The sequence below is a fragment of the Sorex araneus genome, chromosome 2 (assembly GCF_027595985.1).
Source record: "Sorex araneus isolate mSorAra2 chromosome 2, mSorAra2.pri, whole genome shotgun sequence".
NCBI classification, from domain to species: Eukaryota; Metazoa; Chordata; class Mammalia; order Eulipotyphla; family Soricidae; genus Sorex; species Sorex araneus.
The window spans coordinates 286,746,605-286,774,180 of record NC_073303.1 but is presented as its reverse complement, the minus strand read 5'-3'; the positions used below and the strand labels follow the sequence as shown (position 1 = coordinate 286,774,180).

Sequence of the window (27,576 nt, the reverse complement as noted above, 5' to 3'; positions counted from 1 at the left end):
TCTTTCAAAGCCACTGTCCTGTCTGTATTACAGGCCTATTAGTGACTTTTCCAGTTGTGGTCTTTGGAGTCATATAACTTTGGTTCAATTTTCATCCCTTCCTTAAATTGTAATTTTAAGAAAGTTAGCTACTATGACCACTCTAAGTATTATATCTGAAAAAGGAGATATTAAAAATGCATGGTTCTCATAAATATTAGGATCAAATAATTTTGATGAGGATATAAACTCTAAAGCACTATTATTTATTATTTATAAAATGAAGCTATATGTGAATAATGTAGTATTTCATATACCTAAAATTTACTTTGAAAGACAAACATGGAAGCTCACAAATAAAATGTATGCATATATGTGTGCGTGTGTCTGGATACACACACATATATACGCACATGTGTTTATGTGTATTGACTATGAAGAAATTAATTATATTTGCCAAATAACTGACTGACCACAAGAAATATACAAGTCTCAACCCTTAACTGGATCGGATGTTTCAGGATTTATTGATACCCCTTCCTAGGTTCCCCCCTTTTTCAGGTTTAAAGCAATATAAATATATAGGCATTAAATTAATAATTTAATGAGTGACAGCTTCTGTTCTTATTCTTACAATGCATTACTTTAATTCCCTGAAGTAAATGTACTGATACAAGCTAACTTTTTTAAATAATCAAAACTGCAACAAAACACTCATAACCTCACAAGTTCATGTCAAAAACAGAACCTTCCTTTGGGACTTAACAGTGGATTTCACCCATATGGAAGATTGGTATTGACACTGTAAATCATTCTCTTTGGTACGGTCATTTAGGTAGTCAGTTTCACAGATTACATTAATTCACAGTAGTAATTTAATTTTTTTCCCAGTTATCAACTTATACTTAATAGTTTGGCTAAAAGAGTAGATTAAAAAAACAAAGAGTAGATAACAAAAAGAGTAGGAAACATTTTTATGTCTCTTTTTGGCACAGAGTAAATAACATTTTAATGTTCTTTTTGCTCTTTTTGTAAAAATTGAGTTAACCATAAATAATACAAATGTGTTTACAGACATCTTCAGAGACATGTTTAAATTTTGACTGAAATTTGATTTTCTTTTCTGGGAAGTTTAAGAGAAAAAATAGAAGATTTTGATGGAATCTTACGGTATCAGTGATGTACTTAGCTCATGCTTTGCTCTGCTTCTGTTGCACTATTAGTTCAGCATACCAAAGCAACAACAACAAAAGCTACAAGTTAGAGAGTGTGTAGACTTTGATTTCCCTGTATCATATTAATGTAGGTAAATCTTTTGTGTGCAGTGCAGCAAATCACCACTCCCCGCGGGGAACATATAATATATTCTCAAGTGTTAACATTTTTTCTTTTATTACTTCCAAAATGCATTCTTAGAAAAGGTTCAAGGGGCTGGAGCGATAGCACAGCGGGTAGGGCGTTTGCCTTGCACGCGGCCGACCCGGGTTCGGATCCCAGCATCCCATATGGTCCCCTGAGCACCGCCAGGGGTAATTCCTGAGTGCATGAGCCAGGAGTAACCCCTGTGCATCGCCGGGTGTGACCCAAAAAGAAAAAAAAATAAAAAATAAAAAAAAAATAAGAAAAGGTTCAAATCAGTGTTTTCTTGCAAATTGCATATGAATTTACGTCCTTTGTTTTGCCAGTGTGTTTGCCCTTAATTGAGCTCTGACAGAAGCACCCATTTATGTGTTAATTTTAAGGCCCCCAAGTGTTAAACTTGGGGGCTTATATATTTAGTACTTGCTATTTTTAGTGAAAAGTGCATCATATAAAATGTTGTAATTTATTTTGGATGTAACGTATTAATGTGTTTCATTATGGCATTTTTTTTCATTTTTTTCTTCTGCCAAGAATAATTGTGAACACAAGTCATCTGACAATGGCATTTACTCACTTAAACTTTTCTTCTACTTCATCCTCTTCCTCACTGGATATGGTAGGAAATATTTGCTACAACACTAAAAAAAAATTTCCTCCACCTAAGGGTAGAAGATTGAGAAATACTAAAGCAGTGGGTCATTTCTCCAAATTTAACATTTTAACATAGATGTTTGTCATTTCAAATGAAAATATTTGAAAGTCTCAGGCCGTATTTACAAAGCTTAGGGTTTGGTTTTAATAAGATTCCTTGCAGCCCCATTTTCCCCTCTAGTTTCAAATTAATTTTATAGATAGAATTTAACATTTTTTGATGTAGTTTTTGTTATTGGCAAATATTAATTTACTATGAACTTTCCCTAATCATGATCAAGCTCTTCTTTTAAATTTATTGCACAGTTATATTTTAGTTGTTTGCCTTCTTATCTGTGTACTCTTAAAGAGTAACTCTTCAGATATCCATGGTGCAAGTCCAGTAAACGCCAGTCCCATTTTCTTTAATTTGTTAAATTGAAAAATGGCCGTTTCCATTTAAAAATGTTAAACGTGGGCCCTGTTTATCCCCGGTATAGTGAGTTTATACTCTCACTAAGTTAACCTGCATTTTTATTTTCCACATCCTTTCACCTCCACTCAGACCAGCCTCGGTCAAGGAGGGCAAGGGAATTGGGGCCTGAATCCCCAAGGTCTTGTAGACTCCAAAGTGATGGAAAAACTGGGAAACTGAGGAAGGAGCGATCGAGACATCGGCTGGAGAACATGGACGTGCCAGAAGAGCACTACTCAGCAGAGAAACCTCTGTCGTCCTCTAGTAGGGGGAGAATCAGAGAACATTCGAGAACGGATACTGAGCGCCACGAAAGGAAACGGCCTGATGTGGAGCGGCCACGGAGACCGCCACTTCCCAGGATCCACGGGGAGGTGCTTCTCAGCACTGAGTCTGATGACTGTGAAGTGAACAGGGGGCCTCGAATCTGGAATCGGGAGAAGCAGTCCCGACACCAAGCCCATCTTTCGCCCAGGTCCTCACAGGAAGTAGGGCTTCCTTGCACGGAGGCTGTGTGTGGGAGAAACTGCGGGCAAGGTGAGCACAAAGAAAGGAAACACAGGCCCAGGACTCCTCCCTTTTCAGAGGGTGAACAATGGCTCCGACCTTCCGGCACAGGTAATAAAGGACAGTCTTGTTGGAAGAACTGGTATCTTAGATACAGCCAGACGCGTATATTGAATAAGCATTTAAGCACCCTGTTCTTTCTCACCAGTTTGTGCCCATGGCTTGGAAATAAATCCTGGAGCCAAATATTCCAAAAGGTACTTATTTTTCTCTCATGTGTAGAAAGGCGCAAGATACTCGTATCTTTCCCCATCTGTCTTCTAAAAGAACTTGTTGGTTATTTAGAAGATTCTTCCAGTACTCTGGTGGCCTCGCCTTTCACATGTCCCGTTCTTCATTTGCCCTTACCCTATCACTGTTGGAATTTTTAATATGAAGCAAAGCTTTTGAATTTCTGGTTTCAATTTAGCAAACCCTGAAGATCTTGTGACATTGCCTTTGAAGTATTTGCATAATTAGAAAACAAACAGAACCAGAAGCACTAGATTTTCTTCACCCCATCTTTCTCATCTGTAAAGTGAGATGTTATATAAACCTCCTAAGAAAACCTTTTTTTCAGAGTGGGCATTGTTTTCAATTTTTTGAGAATCAACCAAGTTATTTTTCCAAAGTATGCAGTTTTACGATATATCTGCATATATCGTCCTCTCTGGAACGTAGCCTGTGTGTGCTAGGACCGGATGTGACTGTTCCAGTCTTGATAGATTTAAAAACCATTACCTTAATTTACTTTCCATGTTCTCAACTAACTCAACTCTAATTCTTCAGTTGAATTGGTGTTTTCAAGTTCCAATACCAGGCAAATGATTGACATTTCTTCAGGGATGAGATGAATGAGCAGAATGAGACTTAGCTGCATGCGGAGCCAGGGAAAGTGTACTGCAGGTAGGGTGCTTGCCTTGCACACGACCTGCCCGGGTTCTGTCACTGGCTTCCCATATGGACCCCCAAGCACTGCCCGAAGTAATTCCTGAGCGCAGAGCCCAGAGTAAGCGCTGCTGGGTGTGGCCACAAAACAAACAAAAAAAGAACATAAAAACTTAAACCACAAGTTTCTGTCGTCTGTGAGAGTTCCTTCTGAAGTCACTATTGGCACAGTTCTTTCTGTTCTTGTTTGGAAACTATGGTGGTCATCTTTTCCTTCTGCCTGTACCACTAAAAGTCTCAGCATTGCTCTGTTTTAATTAGACCATATTCATTTTTTCTGGTTCATTTTGCTCATTAAAGTTTTACAGAAATGGAAGAGTTCCTGGGGGGAGAAGGAGGCATCTGTCCTTAAATTCTTTCTTGTCAGTGCCCTGCCAAACTCTGCTTCTGTTCTGGAAGCTGATGGCTAGGTTGTTGACTCAGGTTGATTCAGCTGGTTCTTCCTGTTATGGCATTTTCCGTTAAGGATTTAGTTATTTGGGAAAAAAGGAAAATCAGTTTGACAAGCCATCTTGAGGAGCTCTCACCAAACACGCTTGTCTTGGGATCAGACTGTTAGTGTTAATAAATAAATCGAAACCCCAAATTGATAAGTGACTTACAGATGGACTTTGAACAGAGAGCTGTAGAGAAATAAAAGAGGGAGTGAGTAGACTTGATAAGTGCTTTATACTTCACACGTGCAGTGTCTGGGCTCTCCAGTGTTGGGCTTTACAACATTGGAGTCATAAAGATGTGGGATGGGATGGTGATTACACGGACTTCGGCGTTTCTGGTTCTTTGAGCCTGACCTCAGAATTGTGTTCTGAGAGAATACTAACCTTTACTGCTTTTGATGATTCCTGAGACTGTCTTAGGAAGTTTGAAACTACTATGACTAAATCTTGATTCATAGACACTACTGTTGGGTTTGTAAACAAATGTATTTGTTCTGCTAATACAGGTACAGCATTGTAAAAAAAATGTGAGGCACATATCAAAACAGTTATAATGTAGCTGCTGATATATCATTTTTGTATTCATTTTATGGACTTTTCCTTCCTAGTCTCCTCTGTCCCTTGAAATAGTCAAAAGATTATGTAGCATGTAATTGCTATATGTTGATATCACTGTTTTTGTTGACTTACTTTTATGAGGTAACATTGGTTTATAATAGTGTAAATGTGTGTTTTAGAGATACAGTGCTACCATTCCACAGCCACCACCACAGTCTCGATATTCTTCCACTATAGTCCATTGGAACTTTTCAGCCTATTTCTTCACCTCTTGGTAATACTCTTTATTTATTGTATTTTCAATTGTTCCTCCCAAGTGGTACACATTGGGGCTCCGGGACTGTTCCAGGGCTTCTCAGCCTGTGGTTCAGTGAGAAGGCCCCAGGGACGACATGTTGCCCAGGCCTGGGGTGTGGAGGTTACCCGGACTCCTGAGGTGATATTCTTGGGCTGCAAAACTACATCCAGCAAAACTCAAGTGGTAGAATTGTACCAGGATTGTCCACGTACAAGGCATGTGCCTTTAATCCCTGAAACCATCTCTCTGCTGCCTCTGCCTTTCCACAACTTTCTCCACAGCTTTCTTTTTAGCCTGCATATGAGTGAGATCATACAGTAGTTGTCTCATTCCTTCTGACTTAGCTTCACTTAGCACAACCCCCTCCCCACTTGCATCCAGGTTGTAACAAAAGATAAGGTTTTTTCCTTCCTTCCTTCCTTCCTTCCTTCCTTCCTTCCTTCCTTCCTTCCTTCCTTCCTTCCTTCCTTCCTTCCTTCCTTCCTTCCTTCCTTCCTTCCTTCCTTCCTCCCTCCCTCCCTCCCTCCCTCCCTTCCTTTGTTCTCTTTCTTTCGTTCTCTCTCTCTTTCTCTCTTTCTTCCTTTCTCCCTTCCCTTCCCTTCCCTTCCCTTCCCTTCCCTTCCCTTCCCTTCCCTTCCCTTCCCTTCCCTTCCCTTCCCTTCCCTTCCCTTCCCTTCCCTCCCCTCCCCTCCCCTCCCCTCCCCTTCCCCTCCCCTTCTTCTCCCGTCCCCTCCCCTCACCTCCCCTCCCCTTCTTTCTCACACCCAGGGGTTATTCCTGGCTCTGCACTCAGGAATTACTCCTGGCGGTGCTCAGGGGACCATATGGGATGCTGGGAATCGATCCTGGGTCGGCCACGTGCAAAGCAAATGCCCTACCCGCTGTGCTATCGCTCCAGCCCCCAGAATTTTATCTTTTCTTATCGCTGAGTTATATTTCATTCTGAATATATACATCTCCTTTCTCCACTCATATGTCTTTGGGCATTTGGGTTGTTTTCAGATCTTGGCTATTATAAACAGCATGGGAATGAACATAGATGTGCATTCCTCTCAGATTCCTTTCTCTTCTTTGGGTTGATACTTAGGAGTGAGATTGTCTTGTCATCTGGTAATTATTTTCAATGTTCTTGTGAAATCTCTATACTGTTTTCCATTGAAGTTGAAACAATTTATATTCCTACCAACGGCTTATTATTTTTATCTGCAAGCACTTTTTTTAATTAAGAAAAAAGGCCATTCTTGTAGCTTAGAAGTGATTTTGATTTGCAGTTCTCTTTTTATATGTGTCCAGCTCTTTACCCTATTCTTTACTGTTTTGTATTTTCGTAATTGTTGAGCATATGAGTACTTTATATATCTTGAACTTGGTCATTTCGTCAGCCATATGGTGTGTGAATATTTCCTTTCGGTAGGGTGTCTTTTTTTTTTTTTAAAGTATGGTTTTCTTTCACTGTGCAAAAGCTTTTTTGTTAGATATAATACCATATATTTTAATTTTGTTTTCCTTGCCAGTGGAGTCCAGTCACTGAAGACACCAGTGAAGCAACACATTGGAATGATTTGCCGATGTTTTCTTTAATGTGCTTTATGGATTTGGGTCTAACATAATGCTGTCCTTAATCCACTTTGAGTTAATGTGTAAATGGAGTGAGATAGTAGTCCAATTTCATTCTCTTCCATGTTTCTTCACATTCCCTAGCCTAAGCCAGTATTCTGTTTAAGTTAATAGTGAACAGACTATCAGGGAAACAAGAAAGCTAGTGTGAAAGGCGTTTGCCGTATTTTGAATCATGGTGCCTCAGTAAAAACTGAAAAATACATAACCTAAAGGCTTTTTCAGTAGAGTATCTTAGAGAGTCACTTGAAAATGGAGAGTAGAACACAAAATTGGCTGACTCTGAAGGGTAGTAGGACTGTATCATCATCATTCTCTTAAACTTACTAAATCGTAGTAGCTTATTTCCTGCAGATTAACATTCAACCTCTTAGAGCTATAAGATATCTACATCTTTCTGCTGTGATATTCCCTAAGTATTATGCTGTTTTTTTTTACAAAAGCATTTTACATAACATCAAATAATTTATAAGTCATTTATTGTTTTTTGCCTCAGTCCTTGCATGCAATAATTTTATCTTGAATACCATACTTAAGAGAGTTTCATCTTAGTCTACCAGAATTTAATGTAGAGATGTTTTGCTTGTTTAAATTGGGGATGGTGCACATGTTCAGTCTGAAAGATGATGAACAGAGAGATTGAGCAGGAGTTTAAGCAGTGAACCTGGTACTGCTGAAAATATGACTCACATCATCTTTTGTAAGTGAGTTTCCATATTATGCTTAGGAAACCTAGATGAGAAGAGCTTTCCATTCGTTTTCTTCTGTAATGTATTGAATGTTTGGAAATATTTTAAAGCATATGTTTTCTGTAATGATAATCCTACCCTAATGATACTCTTTCTTACATTCTTTCTTAGAAAATGTCTTTACCTCTGGTAAGGAGACTGATACATTAGTAGGTGGTCATGCCAGCCCAGAAATCTAATATTCTGGATATGGAGGTTTTCTGATATTTATATGGTATCTGTGGTGTCATTGATATATCAGTTTCTAATTAACTTTTCCCTCTAAATATCTACGGACCACTGTTCATTTGACTATTCGTTTAATGCCATCCTAAAGTCTTTGGTAGAATTTTAAACAAATAATTTTTCTGTTCAAATTCTATACTACAGACTTGAAGGCATAACAGTAGAGAGGTTTAGTGTCTTAAAATTTTAACACATCTATGGCTACATTTATACAGGGGATAAAGTGCTTTCCTGGCACATGGTCAACTCCCTAGTTCAACATGGTACCACTTGTGGTCCACTGAGCACTTCTGGGAGTGATTCTGGACCACAGAACCAGGAGTGAGCCCTGAGCTTCACTGGGTGTGACTCACCCCACCCCCACCCCCCACTACACACTTACCCACCAAAATTTTGCACATTGCACTGTTATTTATTTATTGCTGGATGGCAGAATGGAAGAAACCAGACATCATTGGTTGTTCCTGAAACCCTCAACAAGGCTTTGAACCGCTTATTTATGGCAATTATTTTATCAATGTTTCCTTTTATAAGTTTTCCCTCTAATTTCATTGATTTCTTTGAAAAATCTTCCTTTTAGATTCTTACTAGAGTAAATTAATCATAATTTAAGAAGGTTTTAGTATGGTCCATTCTTGAGAGTGCATTACAATTTCTCTACTGTTCTAAATCACTTCAAAATCTGTATTATAACCAATGCAGAACAGCAAAAGGATTGTGAGTTCTAGGGCCAGAGAGAGAGTATAGTGGGTAGGGTGCCTGCTTTACACACTGAAGATCTGGTTTTGATCTCCAGTATCTCAGATGTTCCCAAAAGCCCATCAAAACACAGAGCCAGGAATAACCCCTGAGCATTGCCAAGTGTGGCCCTCAAAACCAAAAAAAGAAAAGAAAAAAAAGTTAATTCTAAAGGTAATATGAGGTAGGAAGTGGATTGTGTATTCTGATTAATAGACCTAAAGCCTAGAGTGTTAGGGTTTTCCTTTTTATCATTTGTGGGAAAGACTGGTAAGCACGTGACCTAGGGTTTTACCATAAAGTAGTCTTGAAGATCTAAAAAAGAGATGCTTCATGGCTTTTTCCCCTCTGGGGAAGCTTGTGTTCTCTTTCAAATACGTATCTCTCTTTTTTTCTCTGCCCTCATATTTCTCCAAATTTCTTTCAATGAAACTGTTTTGCTTGACTTGATTAGAAAAAGTGACTTGACAAGATAACTATCTCTTTTTGTCTAGATTTAGCTGGTATATTCTTTTTTCTATTTTAAAAGTAAGTGAATTATGTATAGTGAGGCATTTTGTTAAAACATGTTTTGTTGTGTGGTTATTTGGGTAGATATAAGTCACTTAGTTGATATCATTCCAATCCTAACTGCAAATAACTATTAAGACTTAAAAAACAGTTACCAAAGTCCTGATCTCATCCAGTGAATTTAAATTAGAATTTCTGTTGTTTAAAGCAATGATTTGTTTATATTATTTTAAGCATTGCCAAAGTATTCTAAAGTATAACCATGGTTGAGAACCGTTGGTGTTTAAGAAATAGACAGTTAGGAATATATTTCTCTCTCCCTTTAGTGAGTGATGTAGTTACTGGAAGTGACCTTTTTAGGTGGCCCTCTTGTTCATTCTATTAAATATATATATATATATATATTTGAATATTGCATACTCACATTGTTGAATAATTGTAATTCATAAAGGGCAAAAAGGGGAAAATACAGTTTTGAACACTATTGAATTAAAAGTTAAAACATGCAGTAATATTGTGCTTACAGAATTCCAGTATGAAAGGCCCCAGTTCCCCCATGTTTCTTTCTCTTCAGGAGAAGAGCACTTGAAGCTTGTGCTCTGTTATTTCCTTTATGTTGTATTTCCTTCCGATTTAGCAGCCGTTCCTAACTGACGAGGTTTCAAGCAGGTGAGTTTGTTGACCATTAGTTTCGAGCCCATGGAAGGGTTCCGATTGGCTCCCAGGCTCTGTCGCGTACTCCAGCTGTCTCCTCCCCTCTGAGCTCAGGGCTTCAGGGCCCAGGCAGATACAAGGAAGCAGCCCTTTCCTTCAGCCTCAAACGCCTAGCCTCTTTAGAACTCTTAAGTCTGTAACTTTCTTTTCTCTCAATTCTTTTTATATCAGTGACTACATCTTTTTCTTTCTCTTTCCCACTTCCTACTTTGCAAAGGCCTCACTTAACAGTTCCTTGCTCGATTTTCTGCAGTTGAAGAAACTCTGTGAGAGGGGAGTTTCTACCAGGCAAGTTTGGGTGGGTAACCGTGTTTAATTGTCTAGATTATATACACCAGAAGTTACATTAAGAAAACAAAAGCCTTAATTCCATTTGCACCCTGTACTGAATTTTGAATGGAGGCAGTATTGTTAGTCTTCAATACAAAAGAAAGGTTCCTCTATCATAAATTTTGCAATTTTTCAGAAAACAACTCGGTTGCCTGACTGTGCTGAGGTTTATTGTTATTTTTAAGGAGGGAAACCAAGAGTGATGAAAGACGCAGTCTCCACTTCTTCCCGAGTGGCCCATAGAGAACAGGAATGGTATGACGCTGAAATTGCCAGAAAACTGCAAGAGGAAGAAATTTTGGTGAGCAAATTTGTATTGCAAATGTTCAGGTGAATCAGGTTTTGTGGATTGAATCATTTGTGAGATTTTTATAGTAGATGTATATTATAGTCCTCTGTAATTTGGGAAATGGATGTGGGTAGGGGGGTGGGAGAGAGGAGAGAGGGTGGGGATGGAGGGAGGGAAAGAGTGGAGGGAGGGGGAAGAGAGAGAGAGAGATAACAGGAATATTGCCCAGGTTTTTTTTTTCCAGTCATCTGTCATTTGCAATGCTGTTATTATTTTTTTTAATAAATTTATTTATTTTTAATTAATGAATCACCATGAGGGTACAGTTACGGATTTATACACATCTGTGCTTATGCTTCCCCCATACAAAGTTCAGGAACCCATCCCTTCACCAGTGCCCATATTCCACCACCAGTAAACTCAGCATCCCTCCCATCCTCCCCAATCCCATCTCCCCCCCACCCCACCCTGTCACTGTGGCAGGGCATTCCCTTCTGTTCTCTCCCTCTAATTAGCTATTGTGGTTTGCAATAAAGGTGTTGAGTGGCCACTGTGCTCAGTCTCTAGCCCTCATTCAGCCCGCAACTCCCTTCTCCCACATGGCCTTCGACTACATTATAGTTGGTGATCCCTTCTCTGAGTTGCCCTTTCCCCAGAATGTGAGGCCAGCCTCCTAGCCATGGAGTCAACCTCCTGGTAGTTGTTTCTACAATTCTTGGGTGTTAGTCTCCCACTCTGTTATTCTATATGTCATAGATGAGTAGGAATATTGCCCAGTTTTATGTATTGAGTAAATGCTAGGAACAGAGCTCAGTAAATCTATCCATCATTGCATTCTTAAGTTTGCTAAGAACTTGCTATAGGACTTGCAAAACAGGCTCTACTGAACTGATCATCTATAAAAATATGCCAACTCTTAGGGGCTGGAGCGATAGCACAGCGGGTAGGGCATTTGCCTTGCACTCGGCCGACCCGAGTTCGATTCCCAGCATCCCATATGGTCCCCTGAGCACCGCCAGGAGTAACTCCTGAGTGCAGAGCCAGGAGTAACTCCTGTGCATTGCCGGGTGTGACCCCCCCCCCAAAAAAAAATATGCCAACTCTTAATTCATTATCAAGGGATTTTCATCACCAACTTTTCAAATGTCATTGTAATTTTGTGTTGTATTATTATAAATGTACAATGTGAATGTCAGTGACGTGCTAGCTCTCCCCTTTGTATGTTCGGTATCATAGGCTACCCAGGTCGACATGAGAGCAGCTCAAGTAGCACAGGATGAGGTGAGCTCATATTTGTCAGTGAATTTCTTTCACCAGATCCTTTGAAAAAGCCAGAAAGCTCTGCAATTAATGATGTGGGCTCAATTTTGTGTAGGAAATCGCTAGACTCCTAATGGCCGAAGAAAAGAAAGCTTACAAGAAAGCCAAGGAGCGCGAGAAATCATCTTTGGACAAAAGAAAGCATGACACTGATTGGAAGGTAAGAGTCTCATTTATTTGTTTTGAACTAGAAATAAAATTTTAAATGAAAGGAGGCCACTGAAACTAGACTCTGTATTCATGGTGTAGTTGATATTTAAGTGTTCTCACTTGAACAGATTCCTCCCTTAGTTCTATGGTTCTCTCACCGTCTCAGCATTGGTTGTCAGGGAAAGGATACAGAAATCATAACAGTATTGCTCTACTGTTTCCTGTTTCTCATTGACTTCAGTGTTGGTTTTAAAACCCCTGCAGGTATTATTTCCAGGTTAATTAAATATATATTATCTCCCTTTTTGACTCTCTTGATAATTCAGGATTTTTTTTTTTTCCCTAACGTATGTATTTCATTCTAGTAGAACAGTTTCTAAATGCTTGTGCTGCACTAATTAAGCCACAAATCACCAAGGAGTGATGCAAATTCTTAACTCGGCAGGAGTGGGTGTTTTTAGGGATGACCTATTTGGAACATAAAGAGAAGACCACAGTTCTAAAATGGGCCAGGACTTCTGCGACTCCTTGGCTTTATGATGACGCTATTATAATTGTTGTTTGTGGTTTTTGTCTTAATCTAGAAAAAGTTGTTTGACTGTAGCATTGCTCCTTGACAGGGTAGAGTCCCTGGACCTTGGGAGTCCACTTCCTTGTCAGCTACTGTGCAGCTATTTTGTGAATGGTGGGAGTGTGAGCATTTAAATATTTTATATTGCTTTGATGAATGTAAATAACCTGAGGAGTTTGGCAGTATTTTCTCAATCCAGTGTTTTTTCTTTGTTGTTTCTGTATGTGTATGATTTTTTTTCTGTCTTTTTTTTTTTTTTTAGCCAAAAGTAACTAAATCCACACACTCAAAGTCAAAGGAGAGTGATGAACCACAGCGTTCTAAGAGTGACAGGCCAGCACGGTAAGATAACACCTAAAAATCAGAGGGAGGAACTTGATTTGGGGGTGAGCTTAGAGATGTTGGAAGAGGTTGGAAGAAGAGGATTTGTTCATCGAAGAGGGAGACTCAGAAAACTGTTGCTGTGCGGGCCTTACAGGGTTATTCTCAAACTTCTCTTTTCTCTCCAATCTTCTAGTTTGGCTTGAACAAGTTAAAGGGGAAAAGAAAAGAATTTTACAAAAACTAGTGTGTAGAAGAGAGGTGTCTGTTTCAAAGGAGGCTTTGAACTGATCTACTTTCCCAGGAAATGATCTACTTTCCCAGGAAACATGTCAAGTCTTAATTTTCACTGACTTTCATGGTTACTTGTGTGTGTGTGTGTGTGTGTGTGTGAGTGACATTGACCTCCATGTATCCTCATTACTTGTGTCTCAACATGAAAGGCAGATAATTCACTTAAGTCATTACATCCTGTGCTCTGCGCTGGATGGAATAGCTCTGACTGTGATATGAGGGCTTCCTGGATTCTTCCAAGCAAGCTACATCAAATTGAAATGGCAGGAGGGATCTTGAAATAACAAAAGACAAAAGTAACACCAAACCTAGTATTTTCAAAGCCTTAAATTATTAAAGCCTTGAGTGTGGGTCCTGACTATTAATATTGTTCTTTATGTGTAAGTTTTATCATGCCAAAAAATACGCAGTACTGTTGCTATTCACTGCCCACATTTAAGCTGCCAGACTTCTTCCTTAAAGTGGGCATATTTAGTGTCTGCAAGTGTCATTTGCTATTTTTTCATTTACGAACTTTCAGGAGATAATTGTATGAGGTCTTAAAACTGAGACAGCTGTAGTGTAGCCTTGTCTAATTTTATGAAATTGATTCTTCTTGTAACTTTTATTTAGTTAAGCTCATGTCAGAATCTTTTAAAGCCAATTTTAGAATCTCCGTTCAGATTTAATTATATCCTGTAATGTCCAAGTAAAATAAGAAAGGGGCAGTATGTAGTATATTCTCCATGTATAACTAGTGCGATTTATTGGGGCGGGGGGGGGGGGTCCCGGTGTCACATCAGCGGTGCTCAGGACTTCCTTCTGGCTCTGCACTCAGAATCAGTCCTAGCTGGCTCAGGGAACCGTACGGGATGCTGGGCATCAAACCCAGGTTGGTGCACGGCAGGCACTTTACCTGTAGTACTATGCACGAGCCCCTATTATTGCTTTATGAATCAAATGAATCTAAAGAAGTCAGATCACCTGTAGGTTATCTGGCAGTCTTCACTGCTCTCGTGCTTTGTAGAACACATGCTTTGAAATGCAGACATGTGATGCCCCAGTGTAGACTTGCAATGAAAAGTATTAACAAACAAAGCAACTTTCCAGAATGTAACAGGTAATGTTTAGATATATTTTAAAATAATAAGTATTTCTAAAAATATCCATCATGTTGAGGGCCCAGAGAGTACAGGAGTCTAAGGTACTTGCTCTGCATGGAACTGACTTTGGTTCGATCCTCAGAACCACAGGTGATACCCCAATCGCTGTCTTTTTTTTTTTTTTTATTCTTTCAAGTTTTATTTTTTTTTTTTACAGTTACAGATTTATACATTTTTGTGCTCATGTTTCTCCCTTACAAAGTTTGATAACCCATCCCTTCACCAGTGCCCATTCTCCACCACCAGTAAACCCAACATCCCTCCCCCCCTCCCCAGTCTTGTCTCCCCCCACCCCACACTGCCACTATGGCAGGGTATTCCCTTTTCTTCTCTCTTTCTGATTAGGTGTTGTGGTTTGCAATAAAGGTATTGAGTGGCCATTGTGTTCAGTCTCTAGTCTATATTGGGCCCGCATCATCTTTCCCCCACATGACCTCCAATCACATTTTACTTGGTGTTCCCTTCTCTGAGTTGCCCAGAATGAGAGACCAGCCTCCAAGCCATGGAGACAACCTCCTGGTACTTATTTATACTATTCTTGGGTGTTAGTCTTATAGTCTATTACTCTATAGTCCACAGATGAGTGCAATCTTCCTATGTCTGTCTCTCTCTTTCTGACTCATTTCACTTAGCATAATACTTTCCATGCTGATCCACTTATATGCAAACGTCATGACCTCATTTTTTCTAACAGCTGCATAGTATTCCATTGTATAGATGTACCAGAGTTTCTTCAACCAGTCATCTGTTCTAGGGCACTCGGGTTTTTTCCAGATTCTGGCTATTGTAAACAGTGCTGCGATGAACTAAAAGAATCAGTAGATGAAATGAAAAACTCCGTAGGAGCCCAAGCGCTGTCTTAAGTGAACCCTGATTATACAGCTAGGAGTAAGACCTGAGCACTGCCAGGTGTGACTCCTCAAATTTGTTACATTTAATGAATAAGTAAACAGTAGTATATTTAAAATGGCTATTATTCACTGTATTACTGTATCACTGTAATCCCTTTGCTCATCAATTTGCTAGAATGGGCACCACTTATGTCTCCATTGTGACAAAAAGTAACATGTGACAAGTAGATCTTTTTCTAGTCTTTTTATACCTTAAGAGGAACATTTACTTTTAAATACCATTACAGAAAAATTATTTCATTGAACAATAATAAGAATTGTTAAAACCTGTGTTTCATAATTAAAAAGCAAAACCTTTTCTCATAGTTGTCATATATGTGTATGAATATGTACATACATATGTGTATACGTATTTATATGGTGAGAAAATGTATGCCTTCTATGATGGGAAAGTATAGTTAGCCTTTTGTTCAAGGATTGGGAGACAGGAAACTTTCTAGGACTTTTTACTCTTCCTATGGAAATTGAAGAACTGGCTGTCAGCCTGAATTTATTGTAACTCTTTGTAATTGGAAAGTTCAGACAATTTTTTTATTTTTCTCACTATAGAATTTTATGCTGGTAATAAATTTACATTATTTTATTTGCATTTTTCACTCAAAAAGTATTCTTTATGAAGCCCTATCAGTAATAGTACTGCAAACCACAGTGCAAAAACTTATTAAAACAAAATAAAAGCACCTTTCTCACGGCAGACTGGCAGTTGGGAGGCAAAAGAGGTGGCAGGCGTTGGGGTAGTGTTGGGGTGGCATTTGAGCAAGGCAAGTGAGCACTGGTGAAGGGATTGGTGTTAAAATATTGTATGCTGAAAACCCAATCTTAAATAACTTTGTAATTTCATGGCGACTAAAATTTTTAAAAGTGATTTTAGCCCTGAGGGCTGGTAGGTGTATCTGTGTGCTTTTAGTGCAAAAACAAGCTAGAGTAAATGGATTTCTTTTTCTTTTAGTTTTATTAAAAGTTTTCCCCCCTGTACTTCAGTATTTCATGGGCTAGAGCGATAGCACAGAGGGTAGGGCTTGCATGCAGCTGACCCGGGTTTGATTCCTCTATCCCTCTCAGAGAGCCTGGCAAGGTACCGAGAGTATCACGCCCATGTGACAGAGCCTGGCAAGCTCCCCGTGGCATATTCGATATGCCAAAAACTGTAACAACAAGTCTCACAATGGAAACGTTACTGGTGCCCGCTCGAGCAAATTGATGAACAAGGGTACAACAGTGCAATAGTGCTACTAATATCAATGAGGTCTTGCAGCATCTTGTGAGTGTATTTGTGATCATTTACTCATTTGTTAGGTATTTATTAGACACTTGCTAATTTTCTTAGGACTTGAGAAAGGTGCAGTCAAGAAGAAAGGTTTCAGACTCTCGTGAAGATTATAAGCAAATAATTACACATAAAATGACTAATCATTTTAAATACCATGAATGAACCTGAGACACTTATCTGGGTGAAGAGGGAGCCTTCTTGAAGAAATGACCTTTGAGTGAATTGCTAAAGGTGCTTGGCTCTATCATAACATAAAGATGCTTATCACTTCACAAGAACGTCAGGGCACAGGGATCAGGCCACACAGTAGAACTCTAAAATAGGCTTGGATAACAAGAATTTCTAAATATGGGTAGAATATTTTTAACTTTTAAACAACCATCACAGTCATATTAGTTAGATAAGATCTCTTGTCGATTTTTTTCCCTTTATAAAACAAACTTACAGCTACTATTCACATTACCCCAAATTTAATTGAGATCATCTCAGTAGAGTATATAGCATATATGTGTTCTTAGTTATTTATTAACGTCTCTACCTGTTCTAGAACCTGGGTACTCAGGAAGACCTGTTTCTTGGGTCCCAGTATGGAATTTGAAAATACTTGCCTTTATGCATGATAGCGCCCCAGGTAGCAAATTAATCATAACTTTCTAAACTTTAAAGTACATATACCATCTAGATTGTATTTACAATAATACAAAACATCTTGAATATGGTTATATATTTGACAGCTTTTCAGCATCACTTATTCCATCCTTTATTGCAAAATTTGAGCATTATCTTTGAGACACAACAAAATAGTTTGTTCTTTATCATTGTCAAGTGTTTATAGAGAGTCTGTTGCATAGTTACATTTATAAGTTTAGTAAAAATTTCCCATTGTTTTGACTTTTCAATGTCGGTATGAAAAGTTGCAAACATATGACCGCTTCTCCCTTTAGTAAGCTCTGTTCTGCCACCTAGTGGATTATGGAGTATAGCTCAAGTTTGTACACACTGATAAATATGCTCTTCCTTGTACCTTTCCTTCCTCTCTGAATTGTTTTACTCTGTTGCCACGTTTTTCTTCTTAATTTTATTTTTAAAGGAATTATAAGATAACGTCATTAATCTAGGATCATATCCAGTTTAAATGGTCAGGAACTAAAATAAGAATTCTAACACTTTCCGACTTTGCATTTCTGCCAAAAGTATTTTTACAACATGTCCCATGGAGACGTGGAATTGAGTCACCACTAAGAATATCTTCTAACTCTCTGACTTCCCTTCAGACCACCACCACCTGCCGTGACAGAGACCGAGGATCTGGATTATACCCATTTTTCAAACCAGCAGAATTCCTCACGTTATTTCTCAAAGTCAGAGTCCTCTCCTAAGGGTAAGAAAAAAATAAATACAGTTAAGCTTAGCATCGTTTAAAATAACCCTTATGTTATGGTGGAAAAATCTAATGTTGTCTTACAGATCACTGGAGTGAAATAAGTTCATTTTCATTGGGTCATTATAATAGGCTTCATTTATTAAACATAATGTTTCAGAATTATAGCCTCTAAGGGGCTGGAGAGATAGCACAGCGGGTAGGGCGTTTGCCTTGCACGCGGCTGACCCGGGTTCAAATCCCAGCATCCCATATGGTCCGCTGAGAACGGCCAGGGGTAATTCCTGAGTGCAGAGCCAGGAGTAACCCCTGTGTATCGCCAGGTGTGACCCCCCCCCAAAAAAAAGAATTATAGCCTCTAAGTTGAATTTAGATGTTTATGAGCATTTCTACCAGTGACATCCATAGCGCCCATCAAATTCTTAAGAGTTTAGAATTGCAGAACTGACTCATTCCCCCCTTTATGACCATGGTTTTATTAACTGGATTTGATATAACACACATACAAAGTGTTTATGCAAAATAAGAACAGGGCAGAGAAGTTAAGGAAAAAAATATGAAAACGAAGTTGAACTAAATCTTTAAAAGGAAGAGGAGCCAGAGAGGTAGTACAGTGGGTAAGGTGTTTACCTTGACCCCCGTGGACTCCCTGGCACTCGTATGGTTCACTGAGCCCTGCCATTAGTGATCCCTGACCACAAAAACCAGGAGTAAGCCCTGAGCACCCTGAGTTTGGGGGTGTGGTCCCAAACCCCAAAGTTAATTAAAGTTCAAAAAATAAGAGTTAGGAGTTGTTAATCTCCTAAGCATATGCTTCTACATACGTATGTTTTTATGATTGACATCAAATGAGATCATGAGAAGGTAGTTTCTTGCTCAAGTCCCTCTACTGGAGGCAATGCTAATAATAGCCTTTTCGGACATCACATAACTAAAATATATGAAAGCAAATTGTAGCAATTTACAAATATTAGGCATCATGGTCATATTTGTTATAGCTTTTGAAGACTAGGTGGCATTTTTAGTATGCTTTTCCAATTCCAGTAATAGCCTCCGCAAACTTCTTTGACCTTCTTTTCAGTGGTCTGTGTTAAAAATTTGTGTGCAGGTGCAAGTGCAAGTGATACAAGTGATGAAATTTGTGAACCAGAAGGAGAAAAGTTTTAAGCAAGCCTAAAGGGCCAAGTTATGCTTTGCATGCACAGGTCCTGGGTTCGGGAAACAGAGATAGCACAGAGGGCGGAGCACTTGTCTTGCATGTTGCCCACCTGGGTGTGACCTTCTACACTGTGTAGTGTTTGCGCCCCACCGGGAGTATTCCTGGATGCAGAGATTAGGGTCAGCCTGAAGCATTGCTGATTGTGGCTCCAAAACAAAACCAGCAGGTCATTCTGTCTCTGAGCACCCACAGGAGGGACCCCAGCACAGAGCCAGGAACAGGCCCCTCACACCACTTGGCACAACCTGTGGTGTGAGGGGCTAGATCCTCCATTCCCTATTTAAATAAATAAAATATAGGATTAGTTATACTTTAGCAAAAATGCCCATACACATTTTTTTCCTCAAATTGCATATGTGTATTTCTAACAAGGTCATTTCTTCCTTTTCTAACATTTGTATCCACAAAATATTTATGTTTTTCAAAAAAAAACATTGTTCTGGGGCCGGAGCGATAGCACAGCAGGTAGGGCGTTTGCCTTGCACGTGGCCGACCTGGGTTCGATTCCCGGCATCCTATATGGTCTCCCCAGCACTGCCAGGAGTAGTTCCTGAATGCATGAGCCAGGAGTAACCCCTGTGCATTGCCGTGTGTGACCCAAAAAGCTAAAAAACAAAACAAAACAAAAACCATTGTTCTGTTCTTAAAACTTCACAATCCAAGATGAAGATAGCACAAGCCACTTGTTGCATGAGGAAATAAAGATAAATGATTTTGCCAAGCAGAGATCAGAGATACATAGTTTTTGTTGTTGTTGTTATTTTAATGATGTTCTTCCTTCCTCCCTTGCCCAGGTTTCCATTATAAATAAGAACCAGGAATCTGCCTTGAAAATGGACTCACCGTAGCCAGTATTACTGGAGGATTCAGAGCGCATTCCATGCTTCCTTTTCTTCTCTATGGTTATAATCCTGAGATTTATTATCCTCAAGTGTTTTTCTGACCATAAACAGTGAAAGCTTATTTAAAATGTTTTAGTTATTCATAATCACTTGGGCAGTCTAAGAAAACCTAGTTTCTGATTATTGGCCACCCACCTCCACACTGCATATGCTTTCTGGGATACAGTATCTAAGAGCTCTGTAAAATGCCATTTTTGTTAGGTGTGAAGCATTGGTTTCTAGGGCCTAGGTCTTAATTAGCAATTAAAAGTTTGAGAGATAACCATTAAAGTAGAACCTAATAATTGGATGTAATATAAAATAAAAGAATATGTAAGAGGAGCTTTTGGGGTGCGTTAGTGTATGGTGTATGAAAGGGGCCTTTTGCTTTTTATTTAATTCTAAACAAAAAGAAAAAAAATCAACTGTGAACACATCTGAAACAGTTGAAATATGTTTCTGACTACCTGGGGCAAAGGGGTTTTTATATATCATTGCCCTCCTGGAAGAACTGGTCTAGAAGTCTTTCTCAAAGTCTGTCTCTGTTGTTTTCCCCACAGCAAGGCCTTCCAAAGCCTCTGCTCATCATATCTTTATTATTATTTATTGACAGAAATTTACTTCTGTGAGAGTTTAACTCAGGTCTGTGCAGAGCCAACTGAAAATCAGAACCATGTATCCCACCTTCTCTCTTCCATTCGCTTTATAGAGCCACGGAGAATGGCATCGTCAGACGTTTGCTTAAGTGATGCCATTTTCGCGTCCATAAAAATGACGTTTTGTGAAACGAAGTTTTCTTTTTACAGACTGTTTGTTGAAGGCTCTTAAAAATATTTTGTGTACGTACATGACAGCAATCAGATTCATTCTACCTAAAGTTCAAGTAGCTTAAGTGGTTCTGTATTCAAGTATTTGTTTCTACACACGTTACATCTTCGTTGGCTCTTTTGGGCCAGACGTACAGACCCTTCTTTATTATTCTATAGAATTTGTTTAGCTTCTGCCCTCATGCAAATGCTTTTTTCCCCTGTATTCCCTATTCATAAGCTAACGTAAATGATAAGCTTTTTATCCCCTCAACTTGATTTACTATTATGTATTATCATGAATCTGGTGGTTTTTATATTTTAGTATATTTGTTTATAGAAAAAGATATGATTAGTGAAAAAGTTTCCATCTGTTCTTTTCACATTGGGAGTCGCCTTCTATTTGCCTTATCTTTCCAGATCGTCTGTAGGGCTGGGCAGTGTTCAGAACACTCTTTAGAGTCGTTTTTCCTGGTGCAGTTGGGCCTTTCATTTTGAGGAAACTTAAAAACTAAAGATCTCTCTCAGAATGAAAGAACGAAATCCACTCAGAGAAACTAGTCTAGTTTTCTGAATATATGTGTGTACGCACATATATAATGTACACATATATGTAATTTAGAAACTTGCATAAAGAAACTGTTAAGACTTAAGTTCTGGGAACATGATGATAATTTGGAAAGAAACAAACCTTAAGGAGATAGTGATTTCAGAGATATGGAGAAAATGGAAAATTAGCAGTACTTCTGAATGACTATTAGAAACATGACGAGAAATCTTCATAGGCAACAGTAGACCAAATGGAGACCCTGGCCTTAAGTTAAATTCCAGAGGTATTTTCAGTATCCTGCGTTTAGGCCTTGTAACTACTAAAATGCTCTATTTTTGTTTGTCTGCCCTGTGATTTTGCTTAATGATTCAAAAAGATTTTATGGTAGCTTTAAAAAAAAGGTGGAGTTTTTATTTGATAATTAGGCAAATGGGCAACATCATTTGCCATATTTTTATTTTATAAATGTTTATTTTTCTATTTTATACAACAGTTATTTTTACTTTAACAGTTCTGTATTGTTCCTGGGCTCTCATGTAATTTGTCCAGTCATATTTATTATTGTAATGTACCTATTGGAGATATTTCATTTAAAAAACATCAGGCTACCATAGTTAATATTTTACCAGGATGTTAGTGTTTCAGCTGTCTTAGTGACCAAAGGTGATACTTTTCTTGTGGTACCCAATTCAACATCTGTATTAAAAACTTGTAATTTTTTGATAGGGTTTAAAATAGGAAAATTTTTAAATGATTTTGTTTCATTTTTGTTGTAAGGCAAACACTTTTTAAAAGAATATTAGTATACTTTCGTATCAAAACTCAGATTTAAAACAAAACTCAGATTCAGTTCATTCTTAATCATATTCAAATAATATAAAAAATTATCTTTGAGACTATAGAAACAACTAACAGCTACATATTAAGAAATGCCAAACATTCTCCACTGTTTTCTCCACTTTATCATTTTTATAAATATGTGGAGACATTATTTTGTTCTTGTTCCTGCTGCTTAAATACTTCATTTGGTTTTTAGACCACAATATATTGCATCTAAATATTGTGATTTTTAATTAACACTCTGGCCTTGTCAAGTCTTTGTGTGTATGTCACTGTTTTCTGGAGACTAGACCCAGTTAACATCAGTATTGTAAATGAGCACAGTGTATTGTGGAGATATCATAAATTACAGGGCATATAAGCCCCCTCGGGGTTATGGCCTGGAAATCAAGTTAGAGGTTAAATGTTCCTAATTGAAAATAAAAAATGGACTTTAGTGTCCAAGTATTGTTAAACATATTTATTTATTGAGAGAGTGGGCAGTTGCTCCACATTCTTTAACAAAGAAAAAAAAATTGAGATTTTTAGAAAGACACTTTGTAAACCATCAACTTTACAATGAATAATAGACTTACATTGAATAATAGACTAATGAGCTGCAAAAGAGACCCTGTAGTTTGCCTCACGGAACCAGCTAAAGTAGAAAAGAAATATATGAAGAGATGCTCCTAGGAGGAAAACCCTTCGAGAATGCCCTGGCCACTTAGAACCAGAATAACAAACTCCAAAGTGTGTGATCTGGGGCCCGTGTTTCACTGCACTCACTCTAGAAGTAGATCGTTCCTTCCCTTCCCGTCTCTGCTGTGCTGTGCCGTACAAACTGTGTGATGAAGGGATTCATTGCCGATACTGTCCACACCTTCCCTGCAGTGCCAGAACTTTTCAGTATGGAAATAATGAGTGACTCACTAATTAGTTTACTGTCTTTGATCTTGTTTGTGCCCAATCGTTGTTTGGGAAAACCTGCTATAATATGGTGCATTCAGCTTAGCACAAAGAGCGATGAAAATTTTAGGCCTGGGGTTTTTAAGGAATGTTTCTGCTGGATAAAGATGAATTTGAAGATCGGTTTCATTTATTCAGTGATTTTCTTGTAAGATGTCTGCAGTGACCGACTCTTCAGATCTTTATTGTTATTGATGGAATACTGAGACAGTAACAACAAGCCTCACAGTGGAGTCGTTACTGGTGCCCGCTCGAGCAAATTGATGAGCAGTGACTGAAACCCCTCTATATCTGACTTTTTGAAAAAAAAAAAATAGAACTTGGACTCAAAGACTTTCTTGGGGGTCCCTTTTTAGAAAACAATATTTGCATGGAGGATGTGATACTGAAAAGAACTACTATGCAGGTAGATTTTACTCCACATTGTGTGCCATATTCTGGCAACACCGACTTTTGATAAAATCTTAAACTTATTTTTTAATCACTTTTTCTGTTTCTACTCAAAATCAAAGAACTATGTTAAATGGTCTCTTCCCCCCCCTCTTTTTTCTGGTAGTGCCTATGAGTTTTAAAGCCATAACTGCATATTTTGCTATTAATAGAACCTTTTCCCCCCGTCTCTCTTTTTTAATTTAAAAAATGTAGTATGGTCAGGGAGAAGCAAATTTGGAGATTGTCCTGATAATTTTGCATGAATTGCAGTTTCATCAGAATTCCTGGGAACGAACAATCTTTTTATCCTGGATGATACATAAGCTCATTCTAAGGAAGACCAGGTTTTGAGGTACCTACTATTATAAGAAATACTGAAATGTAGTTCTAGAGAAAACGGAGACGGATCAGATAAATTTGAAGAGTCTCATTTCAACACTCATTTATTCTGATGAGACCACACTTTTTGCCAGCTAGGAGTATAAGAAACAGTATTGCCTTAAAACAGATTGATTTTGACCAAGATCAGTATACCATGCTTTCTATTATGTGAATGACAGTTCTTCACTGGGATTTCACATTTATTTATGATCCCCAGTGTCTTATCTTGAAGAGCTTTAAACCTCCTTCCACTCCACTGTGGGTGACCTGTATACTGATAAGTCATTTCATTTCAACTTGCCTCAATCTGTGAATAAGAAGTGATGTTGTAGAGTAAGAGTTTCTGGCCTGATTCTTCAGATGATTGCTCTCGTATAATTCTTCAGATGGTTACTCCCTGATTACTCTCTGAGTTGACTGTCATCTTTTTCTATAGTGACTGTAGAGAAGATATCGCCAAAGGTTCTTTTCAGTCAAGTCACTCATAATTTTGTAAAAATTTATCTTGTGTACTAAAATCCATAGTATTAACAAGAAAAGTGTGGGGGGAAAATCCACAATAGAATAAAGACATTTACTTGAAATGGAAGGTGTATTATTACAAAGTGTTTCAGTTTTATTACTTTTAAAAGAAAACTAACCAGGAAACATTTGCTATCATAATAAAGAATATTTCACTCTTTAGAAGTTGTATTTGGATGCCACAAACATAATGCAATCATATAAGTAATCATTTTGATTTGTGAAAATATCTGGTCCTCAAAAAACATTCTTTCCCTTATATATTTGTGTATACTGCCTACAAACATGTTCCTAGTGAATTTAATATGCATTTGTGTGTTCTTAGCAAACTAGAAACTACATTTCTCATTGGGAGTAACACTTAACATAGGAAGTCAGCTGTGTACTGGTTTCAACATTTCAGATAAGGACAGAATTGTATAACTTAGCATTCCATTATTCATTGTTGATGTTCCTATATAAAGAAGTATGAATGACTGGGTTCTAGTGACATTTCCTTCCTTTAAAAAAGAGCAAGGATTAAGGACAGCAGAGAGAAGACAGTTGAGAAAATATACAATTACACTACATCTGCTTGAGTTAAACTAAGAATATAAATTTTAGACTGACCATAATTTCTAAAATGGTTTTTAGCTGTTAAATTTACAACTATTTTGATGTCAGATTTTTTTAAATTAAGTTTGCCTTTAAAATTCTTATGAGCTAAAACTTAGCACTTGTATCAATTGAAAACCAAATGTCCTATCTCAGTAAATAGCTCTATTTTTCACCTGCATCTTACTGGGAACTCGGTATTTCATGAAATACTGTAAATAATCGAGAAAAAGAGTGGGAAGATAGCATACGAGAAGGTTGTTCCATCTTGAGAATTCTCTGCATTGGAGTTTCCCCGAAGAATACATCCCAGCAAAGTAATATATTTTGCAAATGGTGCTGAATTTTAAAGTACAAGGGTTTGCTTATATACATCAAGTTGCTCAGGAAACTCGAGGTGGTGCTGTCATTTGTCTCAACCATTTGGAAAGTTGCTCTCAGGAGAAGTTCTGCACAGTACCCGGGCAGTTTCACATTCTGGAATGTGGATGTGTTTAAAGTGGGAAGTTATCCATCCCAGGTGCTCACCGCTTGGTAACTAGGTTCTCAGCAAGCAAGGGAGAATCATGGGAATAGCTACTTTGTGTAATTGACTAGAACCTTTAAAGAATCACGGAATATGGTGACCTGCCTAGACAAAAACAGAGTCCACCTCAAACCACATGCCTATCTAGAGATTCAGTGAAACTGAGGGACACTCCGTGGTTGCCTTAAAGAGGGTTGGCGTTGGTCCTGGCAGGTATATGTGCACCTACCTGAACAGGGCTGGTGGAAAGTATTTTCATTTCCCCTTCATACAGCACAGGTTGTTCCTGTTCACAACCTAACTGAGCACAGTTAGAAAATGGTGCTGTTGTATCTCGGGAGGTTGAGGTGGTAATGTCACTTAGCACTCTGCAGTGCTGAAACTACCCTTAAATGCCAATTATATACCGACATGAATTCATCTATGCAAGCTTGTGTTTCTGTCAGTTTTATACACCTTGTGTCCCATTTGGTTCCTTAAGCATATGATTTAACACTGATATTATGAATCATTTTTAAACCAAAGTATGTATTATGTCTGTGTACTTGTTTTCCTGGATGGTTTGAGGCAAACAACAATCTTGTCCTTCTCAATAAAGTCATCCATTTGTTAAGTCAGTGGTGTCACTCTCGTATTTTCTTGGCTATCTTCAGGACTTGGGGAATGCTGCAGTGTTTTTTTTTCTTTATAAAATATCCCAGAGCTTTATACCGTAATAGCAAAATTTTCATCCAGTTCCTTCAAATTCTGAGACCATGTCTAGTATGATACTGATGCCTTGACCATTTAAATCCTCAAGAAACACTTTGAAGTGTCAGATGGGTTCATTAACCCGAGCAGGGACTTGGTTTGGGTTTTCATAGTTGGTGGATTGATGCACTGGGGAGAAAGACCTAGTGGATGTTCACATAATATTTCAAGTAATATAAGAAGACTACATGACGGCCAGAGAAATAGTAGAAAGCAGGTAAGGTGCTTGCCTCACATGTGGTCAACCCAGGTTCTATCCCCGGCACTACATCTCATCCCAGGGCCCTGCCGGGAGTGATCCCTGAGCACAGCCCGTAGTAAGCCCTGAGCACCACAGAATGTAGTCCCAAACCAAAATAAGACTCACCCTTTGTATTATCTCTGCCTCCTTAAACTAACTTTGTAAACAGGTTGCTATTTAATTTCAGTAGCAGATTCTGTAGACGTCAGTTTCCCTTCTGGCAAATATAGGGAATCCTAGCAATTGTGTCTGATGTGTGGACTGGAGCCATAGCACAGCGGGTAGGGTGCTGGCCTTGCATGTGACCGACCTGGGTTCGATTCCTCCATCCCTTCCGGAGAGCCCGACAAGCTACCGAGAGTATCCCACCCGCATGGCAGAGCCTGGCAAGCTACCCGTGGCATATTCGATATGCCAAAAACAGTAACAAGTCTCAACTGCTGGTGCCCACTCGAGCACTGGAGCCAGTCCATGAACAACAGGACGACAGTGCTACAGTGTTGCTCTAGTACCACAGCACATGCCTAAGGAATAGGAGTGGTGCATGAGTTACTTAGGTGAAAGCTGAATCTTTAAATACGGGTTAAGGATTACTGCAAGCTAGTGTACCCACTTCAGAGAGCAAGAGACCACTTATTTTTCTCTTCCACTGTATCTGAGTTACATCCTTAAACATCAAATGTAAGAAGGACAGAGACAGGAAGAACCTCTCGGCCTTTTAACTTGCTTTGGGAGCTTATTTCAGAGCCCGGAGCATCGGTCTCATTATATGATGATCATATTGCCGCAAGAGTCGCTTTACGCCCTCACGCATCTAGGTTCCTCCTCTCAAGATGATCCACAGGACCTGTCTCATGTCCTACTAGAGACGTGGGCAGACAAGAACTTCCTGGGCACTCTGGAAGGACCTCACTCCTACCCAGGTGTTACTGTTTTATTTTTAGCACTTAAAGCTTGCATCTCAAAGGTGTACGTGTGATTTTTTTTGGTGGTGTTGGGGTGGGGGGGGATGTTCTCCAGTTGTAACCTGAGATCCATGTTAATAATAGATCTGTTACTCTTTTTCCTAGAAGATCCTGCTTTAAAACCTCCCCCTGCAGCTTTTTAAACTATTATTTAGGCCG

The 27,576-nt window shown here is 38.7% G+C and overlaps 1 protein-coding gene across 2 annotated transcripts in view; it reads left to right on the top strand.

Annotated features, from left to right (window-relative positions):
* Positions 1–26,078, top strand: part of CCDC50 (coiled-coil domain containing 50) — a 75,524-nt gene extending 49,446 nt beyond the window's left edge. Inside the window, exons 6-12 of one of the 2 annotated variants that reach the window (XM_055126260.1) lie at positions 2,537–3,064; positions 10,302–10,417; positions 11,642–11,686; positions 11,781–11,885; positions 12,709–12,788; positions 17,659–17,765; positions 19,779–26,078. In XM_055126260.1, the coding sequence (XP_054982235.1) occupies positions 2,537–3,064; positions 10,302–10,417; positions 11,642–11,686; positions 11,781–11,885; positions 12,709–12,788; positions 17,659–17,765; positions 19,779–19,795 (998 nt within the window). In that variant the 3' untranslated portion in view covers positions 19,796–26,078. The remainder of the gene's footprint in view (positions 1–2,536; positions 3,065–10,301; positions 10,418–11,641; positions 11,687–11,780; positions 11,886–12,708; positions 12,789–17,658; positions 17,766–19,778) is intronic. The other variant, XM_055126259.1, reaches the window with a different exon arrangement.
* Positions 26,079–27,576: the final 1,498 nt, after the last annotated feature.